We start from the raw sequence: 18,077 nt of genomic DNA on the forward strand, positions 1-18,077 counted from the left end.
TATTTTATTATTATTTTTAATTTTTTATTTATCTTATTTTATCATTATTTTTTATTTACATATTTTTCTTTTTAATTTTCATTGTTTTTGTTATTTACTCTAATATTCATTTCATTTACGGCTTTATCCTTATTATTTATCTACGTTCAATTTTTGTATAATTTTATTTTATTCAGTTATTTATTAATATTATTATTATTATTTTATTATTTGTTTTTTTCTTTTTTCCGTGTGTGTGTTTTCTCTCTGTTTCAGGTTTTTGTTTTCAGAGCTGTTAAAACAGTTAGGTACAAATTAAACTCAGTTTAGGCAAGGGGCTTTATGGACTAGTTTCCAGTGCTCCTATAAGAATAAATAAGAAAGAAAGAAGAAAGAAAGTGGCGGTCTGAGAGAGTCCGCGGCGTTCATGCAGCAAGTGTGAGATTTCATTTGTTTATATTTTTTTGGAGTTTGTAGAGTCGAAATTATGTTAGATGTTTGATAGCCCAATATTTCTTTGTTTGCTCGGTATTTTGGTCAATGCGTTTTCGTAGCCAGTTTACCGCCCGTAGCTCCTATTTCCAGTCGAAATCGATTTAATCACGATGGCAAATTTTAACGTTGGCTCGTTGCAAATGAATGACATTAATAAACTCGATGGTCAACCTTTGGGGAGCTTGAGAATTTGAGTGAAATAAAGAAATAATTAGTGTAAATCAGTTTTGTATCCTCGACAACTGACTACTTAATTATTATAACAAGATCTTTTGGAGTCAGATCGAAGCAGAAGAGTTTAACTCGTTGTGAACACCGGAATTGTGAACTGAGGTCGCTGGTCGGGTAGATCCTGCATAGCAATCCAACTTATCCAAGATTCAACAGCAAGCATCTTTCAATTGTGCTCTGTGAATTGTGATCAACGTAATGATTTATTTCGTGCTTAAACATAATATTGTAAACTATTAGGTACGGTCATTCTGTCACTCATTCATTCACTAACTTGATTTTGTATTGCACTTTTCTCTATACCAAGACTTCCACGAGTAGGCATATTAGATAAGTGTTCAAGTTCAATTTCAAGAACCTGGCTGGCTCTCTCGCCCCTCCTCTTCTTGTCACAGGAAGAGGTCAGAGGAAGTAGGTACTAGGTAGGAGTAGGTTTGCAAGTCAGTTAGAAATTAGATCAACAGGTAGCAAAAACTGGCTCTGTTTTGTCATTACCATGGTCAGGATTTAGCAGGATACAACTTTAGCTCATAAAAGGAATCGCCCTTGTCACCTCTCTCTGAGACCAATCTTCCCTGAATGGGTTGGAAGTCTAAGCTATTCAACTGGCTTTGCTAAAAACCCATACATGTAGTATAATTTATCACCTAGCTTAAACAAATTGAAATGAGTAAAAATGTCTAAAAAGACCATGAACTATTCTTATTCGTTCACAAATGTATGTACCAACTACCAAGATGGTAAATGGTACCATCAAATGGGGTAATAAGGAATGGTTATGAGCGTTTTTTGTTTACAACTTCTTACCATGAAACATATCATGAAGGAGTTTGGGCTCATTTTAAAGGTCTTTGCAAGGGCTATTGTATGGCATCTCTGAAAAATTCCATATGCTATTTGTAAGGTGCTAAACGCAATATAAAAGCCTTCTGAATTAACTTGGAAATGGAGTAATAAGGGACACTTAAAATAAAACTCAATTTTAAAACGTTTGAAGCATGCAGAGTGTACTCTTCCATTACTAACGGTACTCTGAAGTCTTCCTCATCCTTTGTAGATGATGTGTAAGTAGAATAAATGACATTTTCTGTGATTTTTTACTTGTTTTTTCTTTATTGATATGATATTACCTTATCCGTACATTACCGTATTAATGTGATATTACTGTATCCATGGACATGTCATTAAGCATTGACAACAACCTTGTCCACTGCAAGCTTCATAAGGGGGGTACCGTAAAATGGGGTAACTTAGACCACTTTTCATTTTTTTAACAAAAACCCCCAAAACTCAAAAACTATTTGACATAGAAAAATTTTGTCAATGAGCATTAAAGGCCTAATACTGAGGCTACATAACACAATAGAAAGATTTAAAAAGTTTGCATATCTAATAGGTTAGAAAATTAAAAATGTGACCCACAAAAAAGCTATTATTTAAAGCCTGTCAGAGTACCCCCTCAAAATTTTTTATTTTTTGGTAAAATAACTCCAGGTTTTGATGCATTGTAGTAGAACTCTTTTAGTTACATATGCAAATGACAAATTTTAATAAAGTGTCATAGTTTGCAAATGGGGGGCGCTGCCCCCCCAATGGGGGAACTTAGACCACCTAATGTCAGCCCTGACGGGGTAACATAGACCGGCTTGGAAATTAATTTAAAATTACCGTATATGTATAACATGTTTCATGTTTGATACACCTATTATGTTTTTTCTTTATGTTTCAGACTATACAGAGTCTTATATATGGTAATTTTTGCTTAATTTCCAAGCCGGTCAATATTACCCCTTCACGGCTGACATTAGGTGGTCTAAGACCTAAGTTCCTCCATTCAGAGGCAGTGCCCCCCATTTGCAAACTACCATCAACCGGGGCTACTCGGGACAGTTTTGAGCGTTTTTTGTTGATAACGGTTAATAACTTCTTACGATGAAACATTTCATAAACAAGTTTAGGCTCATTTTATAGCTCTTTGCAAGGGCTATCAAATGGCATTGTCAAAAAAATTCCATATGCTATTCCTAAGGTGCCAGGAGCAAAAAAAGGGTGTCCCGAGTAGCCCCATCGAATAAGGCTACTCGGGACACTTGCAATAAAACTTCATTTTAAAATATTTGATGCATGCAGATTGTACTCATCCATTACTAACAGTACTCTGAAGTCCTCCTCTTTCATTGTAGATGATGTAGAGGTAGAATAAATGACATTTTCAGTGATTTTTACTTGTTTTTCCTTTATTGATGATATTATCATAAACATTAATTACCGTCAAATGGGGCAACTTTGGCCGCGTTTTTGATTTTGTTTTGCAAAAAATGGGGTCGTAAATGCCGGGGTCATAAACGCCAGGGCGGTAAACAAGGTCATAAACGCCGGAGTGACTTTGGCCATCGTTTATGACCCCGCTTTTGTTTGCAAAACAAAATCAAAAACGAGGCCGAAGTCACCCCAGTTGACGGTACCGTATTATTGATGCGATATTACTGTATTATTGATGTGATATTACCGTATCCATGAACATGCCATTGAGCATTTAGAACAACCTTGTCCACTGCAAGCTTCATATCAGCAGCCTTATAGCATTTTTTCTGTATCTGTAAGCTCACAGGACGGCTTGTAATTTCACAGCACTTTAATTGGGTTGAGTGAATTTACTATAAAAATAACTCAGTACTCACTGCAGTGAGTGACAGAGCGCGCATTTTCGCGTTGACAAAAACTTGAGGTCAAAGACAAATGGACAGACAGACAGACGGATATGGCAAGCACAATAGTGCTTGTTTATGCGCCATGTGCTCGTTTATGCGCCATTTTAATTGGGTTAAGTGAATTTACTATAAAAAAAGATCGTGAAAAACACACCTGAAACAGAAAGGAATGTTTTAGTGACAACCATCATATATTTTGGAGAAATAAATCATAGTTTAGGTCAATTACTTTTCATTCTATGATGCCCGGTGCACAATTATATATATAGCATTCTATGTACGATTTTTGTGATGACCGATGATGCACTAATTTTTCGATAAGTGAAATTTTTTTCGCCAAGCAAGGTAAATGTAATCAATATTATTTGTTTTTAATCCATTTTTTTCTTGATTGGAGCCTTTGCTTACTGAGGTTCTACTGTAAATGCGTTTTTGGGGGTGTCCCGAATAGCCCTGGGGGGTTGTCCCGAGTAGCCCTGCCGTGCGGAAATGGCCGCCATTTTTTTGGAATGAGATAGGACAATTCCGTCAATTACGTTTTCAAGCCGACACCTGGGTACATCTTTTATGTAAGTAAAATTTTTTAATACGGCGAATATTTTTTGGCTACAGACCTTAGCAGAAGTAACTTTTCAAAATAGTGTTTTTCACCATTTTTTTCAGGAATTTTTCAAAGCTGGTAAATGTAGTATTTTTTGACTTCCTTTATACTACATAGATAGTAAAAATGTTTACGTTTACGCCACTATATTTAGTTTTGCAATATTCCAATTAGTTTTGCTACTATAACAGTTTTACGCCGTGTCGGAGGACTGTCCCGAGTAGCCTCGCCCGTCCCGAGTAGCCCCGGTTGACGGTATGACACTTTCCTCAAATTTGTCATTTGCATATGTAACTAGAAGAGTTCTACTACAATGCACTAAAACCTGGAGTTATTTGGAGTTATTTTACCAAAAAATAAAATTGATTTTACCACCCAGTCTAAGATACCCCAAGAGCTGGGGTGACAAAGACCATCACTTTTTTTTTGAAATTACATAAAAACTATGAGAGGCAGGAGCCAGCAATTTATGGTAAGGGAACCTAGAGTATAGACCTGTATTTTGCATGTTTCAATTTAAGTTTAATTTAGCTAGTAAAAAAATGGCATCATTTAAAAAAAAGTGGTCTAAGTTACCCCATTTTACGGTATACCTTATTACCCCGTCTTGCAAAAATGGCTGCCATTTTTTTGGAATGAGAGAGGCAAATTCTGTCAATCACGTTTTTAAGCCAACACCAGTGTGTAACTTTTATGCAAGTAAAATTTTTTAATATGACAAATATTTTTTCTGCTATTGACCTTATTAGCAGAGGTACTTTTCCAAAATTTCACTTTTCACACTTTTTTCAGGGATTTTTTAGAGATAATAAATGCATGATTTCTCAACTTGCTTGATGCTACATAGATAGTAAAAATGTTGAACTTCATGCCACTATTTTTAGTTTTGCAACATTTTGATTAGTTTAGCTCCTACAACATTTCTAAAAAATGTTGGAGGACTGTCCCTTATTACCCCGTTTACCCCGTTTGACAGTATGTATAAAGAAAATTGTGTGTACAAAGATGGTAATTAATTGTTCTGTATGAAAAAGCAAAATCAAATGATGTATTGGCAGCCAAGTATATAGTTCATGACAAATTCTAATTTAATTTGGGGATTTGGGAGCACTGAAGCATTTTTCTCATACTATCTTCCCCTTTCTGTTTGTTTTTGCAGATACTTTTCTATTTTTTATGAAATAATGGCTAGAAACCATGAAGATTTGTGGGATGATGATTTTGATGAAGCAGATATTGAAGCATCAATACTTAAAGCAAGTCAGATGTGCCCCAACTTGCTGGATCCTCTCATCCCTCCAAGTACTGCCAAAACTGTTCTCAAGCACAATTCTACGTCTCAACTTCCCATGAGCTCTGTCAAGAGTTTAGCACAAAGCCACAATCCTTTTGGTCGAAAGCCAGGTCCTTCAATTACAGCCTCTGGTAATAAATTGAGAATAGATGGTGCTTCAGTTGTTAGTATCAAATCTCAGAACAAAGCTGCTGGCACAAGCCATGTCATTGCTCAAAAAGCAAAAGGTGATGCAAATTTCAGCACAAACATTGGCAATGAAGCATGTTCAGTAACGGAAACAAAATTGCAGAAATCCTTGGATTCAAGTGCAACAACATCAAAGAAAGTCATTGATGAAATTGAACAGATGGAAATTGATGCATTGATGGAAGATCCAAATGTGTGGGATGACTCTACCTTTCTTGATGACCCAAATATTTTTGATGTAGAATCTCCTGAAATATCCTCCCCTACTTCCCAAGATCAAGCCAGTCCAAAAAATGAGGACAGCTCAAAAATTGATGATGAACTGAACTCAAATAAATTTTTAGATTCATTTGATGGGATTGATCCAGATCTCTTATCATCTCAGCCAATTCCAGGGACCCAGCCACGACAGCGCTGGCAGAATCAAAACAAACTTTCAAAACATCCTGATAAATCAGCTCCTAGCAAATATCCTGTTGTGAACACAAATCATAAAATAAATACAGTAAGTGTTTCTAGTACCAATGAATTCAAATTCAGTTCATCCAACCTTAACACTGATTCAAGCAATGCTCTAATGCCATCCAGCAAATTTGCACGTAGTGCTCATGGAGACAGAATTTGTGCTTCAGTATTTAATTCTTCCCCTACAAGTCCTAGCAAAGGAAGTCAAGCTATAAAATGTGGTCAGAGCATCAAAAATTCTTCAATGATGCCACCTGCTCCTACCAGTGGCTGCCAAGCTCTCCAAATGAAACCGCCAGCAACTTCTACAAAATCATTGCATCAAACCCTTGTATTAAATGCAAGCCAAAGAACAAACACCATTAAACAACAACCAGAAATTGTGTCAAATGACTCAATTCGATCTCAATCAAATAATTTCTTGAAGCCAATGAACTTTAAGCAAGGCCAATCAAATGTCCTGGACCATCTTGGCTCCCAAGTTAGTGGGATTCAAACTATCAAAAATGGAAACTGTCATAACTCAACTGATGCACATCTTAACCTTGCTTCAATGGAAGAATTGGTTGCAAACCTGCAGAAGGAAATAATGACAAAATGTGGAGAGGTTAGTTTCACTTCAGATGTTAGTTTTAAGTATTTATATGCCAGAAACCTTAAAAATCATGTATAAACTTCCAACATCATTCTCAACAATAAATAATAGTCATTCACAATTAGAGGAATAATAAATTTTTGGTGCCAATAAAGCTGTTTAATTTTAAAATCCAGCTTGTTATTTCAACTCTTGTCAATAATGAATCATACCAAGGCTAACTGGGTATTTTTAAAAATCTATTTGTATTACAGGTGTCATGGTTGCGCAGTGAACTACAGCGGAAAAGTCTGGCTCTTGATGCAGAGCGTATGGCCCGAATGGGAGCTGATGAATCCCACAAAAAAGATTTATCTGATAAGGTCTGCAGTACTGTACTTGGCAATCAATTTTATTAAAACTTTCATTTCGCCATTTCATTTAATTTTCTTTCTGAAATGACACCTTCATGATGCATTATCTTTTTGATGTTGTATTTTTTGCAGTACTATTTGGGTAAAAAGTGTGTTTTGGTTTGGTCAAATTCTTTTGCTTTTTTCTGGATAATCAAATTCAACTCTACAATGTGAACCTAAGCAATTTCCAGTAAGCTTCCTAACACTGTCAATAGGAGTTTGCTTAATTGTAATAAATGCATATCAAAAGGATAATTATGAATATTTATTTCACTATCCTTATGCAAAAAGATAAATATTTTTGCAAAAATTATCTTTTTAAGTTATATTTTATTATTCATTATAAATTTTTAATTGTATTTACTGTCTAAGGTTCTTTTTGAAATTTTGCAGGTTGCTGCTGCTACTCTTGAGGGTCAGGCAAAATATCGTGCACTAGAAAAGCGTCTAGAAAAATTTCATGGCGAATTGGCCTTCAAGGTGAATCGATCTGTAATACTGTGTTTAAGCTAACATTTTGATGTTTTGTTTGATTTAAATCAGTAACTCTTTGTATGAAAATTAAAGAGTTGTTACCCATAAGATGTGAAATTAACAAGAATACTTTTTAATTTAGGGCCATTAAGCTTGTTGCTCTATGTAGTATCCATTGCAAAAGTCATGTATCATTTATTTGTGTCACCTTTAATTTTTTTCTTTTAATGCAGTAATTCCAATACACATTGATTATTTTGTTACTGAGGTAAAGCAATTATTGGGTTATTAGTTATAAAAGACGATAATTTCATTTTAATTTTATATGAATGCTCATTTCAGAGTCGTGAAATTATGGAACTTACAACAAAATGCAAGCGATTGGAACAAGGCCAGATGCAGCAGCAGAAGAGACACCAACAGCAGATGCAGATGTATTCTGAGATGGTTGATAATCATGAACATCAGCATTCAGCAGCTGAAGCTTCAGAATCTCCTGCTAAATTCTGGGCACCACTTCCTCCCCAATCTTGTGCTCCTGCTGCAAGCAAATCCTCTCTTGATGAACCCCGAAGATTTCCTCGTTCTAGGTTTATTGATATTCTATTCTGCTCACTTTAGCTCATTGCAAATACAACAAATATTTGTGCAGTAGTATTAACAATCATTAACGTCACTTGCTGCTGGGCTGGGTAATGCAAATAAATTAATTTATTGCATACTAATTCATCAGCTTAGTAAATGAAAATTTCTGTGATCCACTGTGGAAAGTGACGATTATGCTCTTTTGAAATTTGTTATTATTATTGCTGCCTAGCTATATTTATTCTGATTAAACTTAATAATTTAAGGTTTGGATGAAGTTAAGATTTGGAAAAAGTCATTTACTTTTTAGTGTTTTAAAATTCAATCATTTTTCAAATTTCATGAATGTTTTGTTTTTCTCTACAATTGGCACTACGTATTGCTGATATTTTTATATTGCTCTTTTTTAATCATTCATGTAAATTAGTTCTGTTTATCCATGCTTTTTTATCATTCTTGTTTGCAAGTTTAAAATTTAATAGTCAGGAATTTTAACTGGATAAATATGAATTTGTATCATCTTTTTGCCAGGTTCGACTTCAGTAAAGATGCCCCAAATGCTGCATCTCGAGTTTTGCAGAGTGTGTCTCCTAGCAAAGCTTCATCAGGAACATCTGAAGAGTGTTTGTTGGGAGTACAGAACAATTCCTCTATATCCTCTTTGCCTAAGCCTCAACTCCCTTCAACTTCGTCAGTCTTATCTAAGAAGCCAGAAAAAAAGAAACTTTTGATTGAGAATGAAGTTCATGTGGCCCCTGTCTATAGGAGGATAGGTGAGTCTCGGCCATGAGCTCTTCATATGAGTTAGAGAAGAGGCGAGTCTCAGCCATGAGCTCTTCATGCGAGGTAGAGAAGAGGTGAGTCTCAGCCATGAGCTCTTCATATGAGTTAGAGGAGAGATGAGTCTCAGCCATGAGCTCTTCATATGAGTTAGAGGAGAGGTGAGTCTCAGCCAAGAGCTCTTCATATGAGTTAGAGGAGAGGTGAGTCTCAGCCATGAGCTCTTCATATGAGTTAGAGGAGAGGTGAGTCTCAGCCATGAGCTCTTCATATGAGTTANGAGCTCTTCATATGAGTTAGAGGAGAGGTGAGTCTCAGCCATGAGCTCTTCATATGAGTTAGAGGAGAGGTGAGTCTCAGCCATGACCTCTTCATATGAGTTAGAGGAGAGGTGAGTCTCGGCCATGAGCTCTTCATATGAGTTAGAGGAGAGGTGAGTCTCGGCCATGAGCTCTTCATATGAGTTAGAGAAGAGTTGAGTCTCAGCCATGAGCTCTTCATATGAGTTAGAGAAGAGGTGAGTCTCAGCCATGAGCTCTTCATATGAGATAGAGGAGAGGTGAGTCTCAGCCATGAGCTCTTCATCTGTGTAAGAGGAGAGGTTAGTCTCAAGTATGAGCTTTTCATATGAGAGAGAGGAGATATGTGTTCGTTTATCTTTTTTTTAATCGATTATACATAATTATTTATTTTATTTATATACCTTTGATGTTATTTATTTTGATTTTTCAGGTCAATTACTTCATTGATTGAATTTTCAGCGCTCATTTCATATTATTTCTGATATCTTCATTGAGACGTTCTCTGTATATCGCTCGTTAAGAATGTAGAAAATCCGTATTTTCCTTTCTTTAATTGTTATTTAGTTATGTTTAGTAATCGAATGAACGATATTTTCTTTCTGCTTATTAAGATTATGTGCCTTTTATCATATTCTGTGCAAATGCGGAAGCCCTTTTTTTTATGTATCAACTTTTACATGTGTTGCTTTATTATTCATGGTAAGATTGTATTTCCCTTTCATTCATTTCATTCATATTATCTAATGGGATAATAATATGTCCGTTATTATTCATCTAATCCTTTTTGTTGTCGTTTCTTTGGAAAAAAACAATGAAGAAAAACTTTTTTCAGGTTTCTACAAGAGCTCTTTGGAGAGCCTCTCCATGCTCAGCAGTTTAAGTGCAACGAGCTTCAGTCCTACGACAGCTCACGAAACTTCATGCAGTTCCACTGGAGACTTCAATACATTTGACATCCGTGATCAACTTGCTAAAACCTTAACAATATCTCATCAGACTACATCCCAAAACGTGATCTTCTCCAAGCAACACGAGCTTGTTTACACCAGCATTGCCCTGAACCAGGTGGATGAGAATGCCGATGCTTTTTGTGAGCGTGACATGGAAGGGAATTATAAAGACACGTTCGACTACACCGATTTCATTAACTCTGTTGAGATAAAGCCTGCTACAGTCAAGAAAGAAAAACTTCTTAAAAAAGGCCCTAGATGTGCTGCTTTCAAACACGAAGATGATAATAAAAAAGATAAAGTTGTAGATTATGACAGCATTTCTCAAGAACGAGCCACTTTCAAAGACCTTTACCAAGTCACTAATTCCCGTCGAAAGGAAATTGAATCTGGTGGTCTCTGTAGCGAAGATTGCCCTTCTGTCTGCCAATGGACTGACAAAGATGTCGAATCTCGGACTGAGGGACAGAATATTGCGCACGTGAAAGTAGCTGAAAAGATGGAGAGACCTTACACATGGAGCATCAAAAGGGCTTTGAAGGTCAAACAATCCCATAACGAGAAAAGTATTACTAAAGTGGTCGAATTTTCTATCACTGATATTCAGGCTATGCCACAGGAGTGGATGAGATTGCTATCAGCCATGAGCCAGGTAAATATACTATTTAAGTTTCTAATTTCTAAACCAAGGCCACAGTAATGCGAAGTAAGCAATGTTATGTCAGAGTCTGCAAACAATGTGACCTTCTTATTGCTAATTGATCGTGATGATTTCAAATGAAAACGTTAGTAAAATTTTAGCAAAGATGCTGTGGTGAATTTCCATTAACAAATTTATTGTTGGCGTCATTAAAGGAGATATTTCGAAATCGTCTCCACTTTTTCATAAATGAGAGCTCGATTTCACGTAGTACCTAGTGTGTGAAATTTTGTTCAAAGTTGTTTGCAAAATTTCAATCGTGATCATGTTTATTGTAAATTTTCTGTGATTAGGTACTTATTGTCTACTTCTTGGCTGACGTATAGACACTCATATTTTGCTATTGCTGAGAACAACTTTGTATAATAATTTGCCTTCAATGTAGGTTAACCGAGTATAAACTATTAGAACCAAAATATTTATATTAATAATATTAAATTATTGTAATAAAATAATAATAATAACACAATATTAGATTTTAAAACGTAAATGTTTATGCTGGAACTGAGTATTCATAATTTATAGATCAGAAAAGGACGAAATCCCTTTGCTTATCACTACAATCACTAAGCCTCTAAACGTTATGCATTATAAAGAATAAAGTACACGGTTTCCCTATAGAACCATCATTACAACGTCTTAGTGCTTCTAAAGGATTCCAGTAGAATTTTATACACTAATAAATTATAATAAAATTGTTCTTCCATTATATTATACATGGAAGAATGAGAAACATTTTTGTGCTTGGTTTCATGTTCAGCTATAAATCTCTTCCCTACAGGATTCAGCTATCAGAAAATTCGAGAATGCGTTGGAAGAAGACCTACCTGAAACCGGAGAAGGTAATTCAAGCGTACGCGCTATGGCAGAAACTGAAAATGACACAATTGGACTTAATATTATGGACAAGAAGAGGGTTGGCGCTGGTGAAACTCTGCTCAAGCAGAAACGGGAAAGAATGAAGAAAAAGTTAGGTAATTTTTTGTATGACCTCACTCATGAAATACTTGAAAACAACATCGGTGATTTAGACTCTGGTAAAACTGAAAACGAGAATAAAGATTCATCAAAAGACCCATCCAATTCCAAGTCTAAACAATCAGAAGTTTGCGCCATGGATGTTGATTATGCCGAGGATCCTACTAAGGAAAATTTTAATCATAAAACTCTCTTATTATTGTGCCAATCTCCAGCGAAATCGAAGAAAGGCGCTAGCGAACAATATAATGCGTCAAGAGAGCTATTTCATTGCGTGTTGGAATGGCTGGCCCAAGAAGCTGCATATTACCGCAACGTAGAGAAGAAAAGTGCTATTATGCGAGACGAATTTACAGCACAACAACATCTTCAAGTAATGACGTCTGCACTTGTTATTTTGAGGCATCTATTACCTTTACGTTTCAGCTGCGATCACTTGCCTGCGCCCATCACAATATTAACATTTTTACTCTACCCCTTGGACGTCACCATCAAAATGGTACGTATATTTCACCTGATAGTTGTCCATCCCTTTCATTATGGTATATTTTAATATAGTTTCTGATTGCAGTTGTGCCCATAATGAATTTTCAGCCGGAATGAAAATTCTGGTTTAAATTGGCGAGATGGCTGGGTGCTTAAGAACTGCAAGTTTGGGTTGAAATCCCATGATGTTGTAAAAATTGTGCGTTAACTAGAGCGATAGGCCAGGTTTGGCCTGATCAACGCCGACACCACTGATACTACTGCTATTGATGTGATTAAAAAACTTGAAACCGGTTACAAAATAAATTTGATTTGGTTTAAATAGAGATAAACATGAACCGATGCAAATAAAAAATGTTGGAAGTCATATTTGTTAGATTGTTTCGAAAGTTGGATGGTTACAAGAGTTGGATAGTTACGAAATTTATATAGTATTAACAGTTGTAAGAGTCTGAAAGTTTATAATATATAAGATACTGATTTGTTTCATATCACCCAGGCCCTGAAGACGAGCTCACTACTGCTGCAGTGCGTGCAGCAAAGCGCCAGCGAGCGCGACGCGGTGATGGTGCCAGAGTTGGCGCAGCTGCTGGTGGAGCGTCTGTGCCGAGCCTGCCACTGCGCCGCCACCTACCGCCAACTCACCACCCTCATGCGCTGCCTCGTCGCTCTCTCTGCGCACCGCGCCTTCGTACAGGCGCTCTGCAATATGACGGGTTACTTCTGCACTTCTTTTGTGCTTGACTACATTGACTTCGAATTTGTATGATTTGATCGAAGTTTCGTTTTTTTTGTCTGACTTTGCAGTTTTTTGCTGATCAATATGTCACTTGGTGTTTTACACCAATTTATCTGAAACTTTTATTTATGTATTCCGAATTCTGTCATCCCTTCTGCTCACTTTTTACTTTCACATTCCCATCTTTTTCATGCACTTTTCACGCGTACTATTTATTCCATCGTTTAATGCTGCTGTTATTGTTTCAAATGTTTTTGATAATCTTTTGCAAAACTTTCCGTGACTTGTTTGTTATAGATACGCTTACTTTACCAAAGTATTGTAGACTTCAGAGTTAGTGTAAACTATGCTATTACAAAGTTGTACCCGAATCTAACATCTCACGTATTTACAGACGACTGTTTCGTGTGGCGCCTGTGCCTGAGATTCCTCGACTTTTGCGACGTAGTTCTGCCCAATGCCCCGCGGAACCCAAATGCTGAGGGCGATGACAGAAAAAATAATGTCCGTCTTCAGACTGTTCGCGATGTGGTGGCGCTCACAAAGAATTTGGATTCAGCAGCTAGTTATTATGCACTCCGAAACTTGGTGGGCGAGTCCCAGGACCTTGCGTCGCCCGATGTACGAGATTGCGTTAGGTCTTTCTATCGTTTCGTTATCAGCGTTTTGCTGGCTAAGCCAAACTGGCTCTCTTCTGACTGCCTCTGTAACATCGTTCTTCTTGCAACGCTACTCGTGGTGCTACACTCGCAGGTCAACGCGCTCGTGCAAGGTGACATTTTTAGTACCTTAAATAGCTTCATTCGTAATACTTTTTTAGTTTATGTTTTCGTTTGAGCTATATGTTCAACTTTTTATTCAATTTAAGGTATTTTATTTCGATTTTGTCATTATAAAATTAAAGGGTGTTAACCTGATTGTTTGGTAACAACTGTTCGAAATAACTAATGTTGAGTTTCGAGCTTGTAAACATATTTCTAAATTTATCCTAATTTATGAAATTCTTGAGCAGGATTCAAGTTTCTCATAAGCAAGAGCTCCAGTTATTTTCAAAATTGGTGTTGTTTTCATGGAATAAATATTTGCTGAGATATTTATATAGTAATTCTTTTCAGGTTTGCCATCAATTTACGAAATGAAGCAGGTGTACTGCTCCTATCATCAGCTGGTCGATTCAAATGATTCGGAACACAAGTCGAATTCAGCAGCTACAACACCAACTCAGACCAACACGCAGAGCAACACAAGCATGAAAAAGACTACGCCTAATGCAAAGGATCGTTCTATACTGAGCTTAGTTCATTTTGAATCGTCTTCAATATTCGGTGGGGACTCTAAAACTTTGAATAATGTTTCAACCACGAATATTTCCAGCAACAATAATACTCAAAAATGCCAGCCCGCTGCTGATCCAGGTTCTGCGTCGACTCTACAGCGTTCGCTCACATGTTCTCTTTGTAATTCCACGACGCAATGTTCTGGGCAATGTCACTGCCTTGGTGCCTGCGCAAGCGTCTTCGATTCAAGTATTTTCGACGTGCACGCGTCTTGCGGATGCGACTGCTCTTCTGTGGTGTCGGGGCTTCGCGCTTTGAAACTTTACTTGGCGACAGACCCGCGATGTGCCCCACAAACTGCAGGCATCCCAAGCTACACGCTATTGATTAAACTTATCACCTCCGCTCTGCCTTTCTTCGCGCCTTTGATTCAAAGTGATGCAGGTGATACTTTCTCTTGTTTGCCCGATTTTGCAACGTTTGCAGAGTTTTTATTTTCTTTTGATTTTTTTAGTTTTCAAATAATTTTAGTGAGAATCAATGCCTTGGGATTTCGGCTATGATCCTGATATGGTTTCATGTGATTTGGAAGTGAGTTACAATTTTACATGCTTTGTGATGAGTCAGTTATACTCTTTATTATGTTAGGAATTATCACTGACCCTACTGTGGGAATAGCAGTAAGGATACGAAATCGATCTTAACGAAACCGACCAAATTGGCGACCAATCTGTTCAGTTTTTGCACGCGATCGCTGTAGGGTTAATATATACCATCTATTGTACTTTTCATTGTTTAATTTCCATCTTATTTATTTTCAGGAAAATTACTGGCCCGAATGTCTTAACGGCTTCATCCTCTAGCCCAAATGTCTTCACGGCTTCCATCCACTGCCCGAATGTCTGGATATTCATATTGCAGTAGATAGCCTATACACAACATGGACTTAGCTTGGTCAGACATGGGGTTGAAAACTAAGGGAAAATGGGGTTGTTTTGGATATGCTGATCTTGGTTTGTACGCCCGAATAATGAGTGAGTTTGTCATTATTTGTTTGCGGAGGATTTTTTTGTGCCTATTTTATTGTTTTCCCTTTTCAACAGAGAGCATAACTTCTCATACCATCTTTTGGAAACTACAAATACATTTTCGGCTTACTATTTATGCTTAACATGTTTAACATGCTATTCTTCTGTTCGTACCAATCGTGTATTATCGGAAAATGTTGAGGAATTCCGTTTTATTTGAATGTTAAGGCTAATTATCCTAGCGAAATTATCATTCGTATGTTCCATGAATGAGAACTTTTTCACATCGAATTGTTTAATGACTATCCGAGTAAACGACATTTGCCTGTTGCCTTTGTTGTCGTTATTGTTCTAGTTAATTTTACGTTTCCTTGTTCCATTTAAGGTTTGTTTATTTTCCGAATGTTCTGCAGTCGTTTGACCATGTTATTATTTTTTTCTCTGACGTATTTGTAATCTTGGGCTCAGCTTCCATAAACTGGAGCGAAATTTCTACTTTTTGAATGCAATCTATGATTTTCTGTTGTCTTGCCGTTCGTTTTCTTGTTTTTTTTACGAGTCTTCCTTCCTCTATGTTGATGTATTTTCACTATTTTCTAATGGTATTTTGTAACCAGAGTTATTTGATTAAAAAGTAGCAGTTCATCTGGGCCTTATCTAGCCCTAATAGCCAATAATCACGAAACATAATTATTATATAAGAACAACAATATATAGGTCATTCGCCGTTCTTGCAAATATCGCGCTAAAATCTATGAATGTTGTTCCGATTAAAGTATTTTTGAGATAAATTTCAATCGCTCAACTTAGCTTTAATCATATTAATCGTTAACCCGTCGTGTTTGCTTTTAACTTCGCAAAGTTTTTCTACCTCAGAGTACGTGCATTTTATAGTCGGCGGTCGCTGTTGGAAAAAATTGAAACATTTGAATATCTAAATCAAATTAGTGGCGATTTTTGAAAGATATAATTTAAGAGGCGCAGCGTACAGTGACCCAAAATATTAACCTCATTATATTCATGAAATATATTGTTGTGCTGCATCAAGTTGGACAATGAAAGAAAAGGACCATCCAGCGTGTATGTTCGCGTCTCCTCACATTAAAATTAATTTTATAATGAACCCAAAGTAGCACAGTCAGATCTTTTTCAATGTCGCACATTAATGTAAACCTCATTTGTTTCTTTTAACGATTGGGTATATTATTTATAACACTTGGAAATGTAAGACCAGCGTCAATGTAATTACCGTAGAGCTGGCAGCTACTTAACTTACTAAAATATATTACAGCTATGCAACAACGATAAAAATGCTACCGACCGGCCAGGACAACAAACTCTGACGGTAATAACTTCAGATAATTACAAGCTATGAGAGCTTCAAAGTACAAGTTTACCTATCACGCCTTTAGATCAGGACGTCCAAGAATGAAAAATCACAAACGGAAACAAATGTCATAACCAACGATTTATTTCAATGAAATTAAATCAGGTTGGAATATCAAACGGAGTTAAAATGTGTTATCTTAAAATGTGTTATCTCGATTGGTTCTTAGCAGTGAGGGTCTTATCGCTAGTAATTTTTTACGGCTCATAAATAAACGACTTTATAGAACATACCGGAGCGGCAACTGACTACCCGTGTCTGTGAAGCACGATCTCAGCGCTTCCAAAAGTTTCAAAAAGAAAATGAATTAATGAATGTGAGTTACGAATGTTTGGCAAGCAGCGCCCTTGCCTTAGGCTTAGATCATCGTTCTTGGTACTAATTGCATTTTTGTTGCCAGTGAAGCAGTTTCGCCGAAGATTCTTGATTAAACATGTTATTATATGGGGCACTTTATTCAGGCGCGAATGTTTATCTCATCTTATCATGGCAAAAAAAATTATGCGTTAAAACAGTCCGTCAGAGTTGATCACCAGATCAAATTACTAGCACAAAAGGCTTTATTTAAGAGATGTCAACCGAGTGTTAAATAGTTATAAATAATCCAATCGAAAGACAAGGCAATCATAAAAAATGCATCCATTCACATTTGAAATTACCCACTTCAAGACATAATTCGAGCCTTTTAAAGACCCTTAGGGCATCGCACCTTTCCCTACAAATACATTATATATATCATAAAAATTCAAACGCAAATAATATTTCAATGATACAATCCCTATGCATTTGACAACTTGACGAGAAGGCGTGAAACAATATTAAACACTAAACGAAAAGGAAAATGTAAAAAAAAAATTATAAAAAAACTGTAAATTCTTAGTAGCAATAAAGTTTGTGACCAATTGAAATAAGAACTTATTCACATTCAGGATAGTACATTCTTACAAACATGCATTGTTAGTAACAACATAGAAAGCTTTCATGAATTATGTATAGTTGACCGTCATAAGAATCATCTCCAAAGAATTCTATTATTGGGCATCCAAAAGTTTGGACCACGTTTGCTCCCATTATCTCTCTGTTAAACAAGTGAAAAATGCGAAGCCTGCATTAATTAATCTCTTCAAATAAAAAACACAGAACAAGACTTACGGTCCTTCAATCGGTTTCCATCAACACATTTATTGTTTATTAAATACTTAAAATTAAACTTATATACAAGGCAACAAGCGTACAATGATGGTAGTACGCGAGCGAATTATGTACAAAGGGAAGGTAACGATATTGGGGAATGATGAACAATTAGCTAGCAATAATCGTGTAGTTCCAAGTACCTAATAATCCAGAATACGTTAAAAGGAACAACAAGGCCGGGTATTGAAGCCACATATCAATGAGTGCTTCCACCAATACTGAACGGTGGCTGAAGGATGGCC

At 36.4% G+C, this 18,077-nt stretch overlaps 1 protein-coding gene across 1 annotated transcript; it reads left to right on the forward strand.

Moving 5' to 3' along the window:
• Positions 1 to 5,174: 5,174 nt before the first annotated feature.
• LOC108670992 lies at positions 5,175 to 15,899 on the forward strand. The gene is made up of 11 exons (XM_018158474.1): positions 5,175 to 6,572; positions 6,815 to 6,922; positions 7,349 to 7,435; positions 7,772 to 8,019; positions 8,546 to 8,787; positions 9,929 to 10,698; positions 11,528 to 12,223; positions 12,710 to 12,926; positions 13,344 to 13,721; positions 14,065 to 14,670; positions 15,048 to 15,899. The coding sequence occupies exons 1-11, from the start codon at positions 5,202 to 5,204 to the stop codon at positions 15,071 to 15,073; spliced, it is 4,749 nt and encodes a 1,582-aa protein (XP_018013963.1). The 5' UTR covers positions 5,175 to 5,201; the 3' UTR covers positions 15,074 to 15,899.
• The last annotated feature ends 2,178 nt before the right edge of the window (positions 15,900 to 18,077 follow it).

The sequence above is a fragment of the Hyalella azteca genome, unplaced genomic scaffold (assembly GCF_000764305.2).
Source record: "Hyalella azteca isolate HAZT.00-mixed unplaced genomic scaffold, Hazt_2.0.2 contig1932, whole genome shotgun sequence".
Lineage (NCBI taxonomy): Eukaryota > Metazoa > Arthropoda > Malacostraca > Amphipoda > Hyalellidae > Hyalella > Hyalella azteca.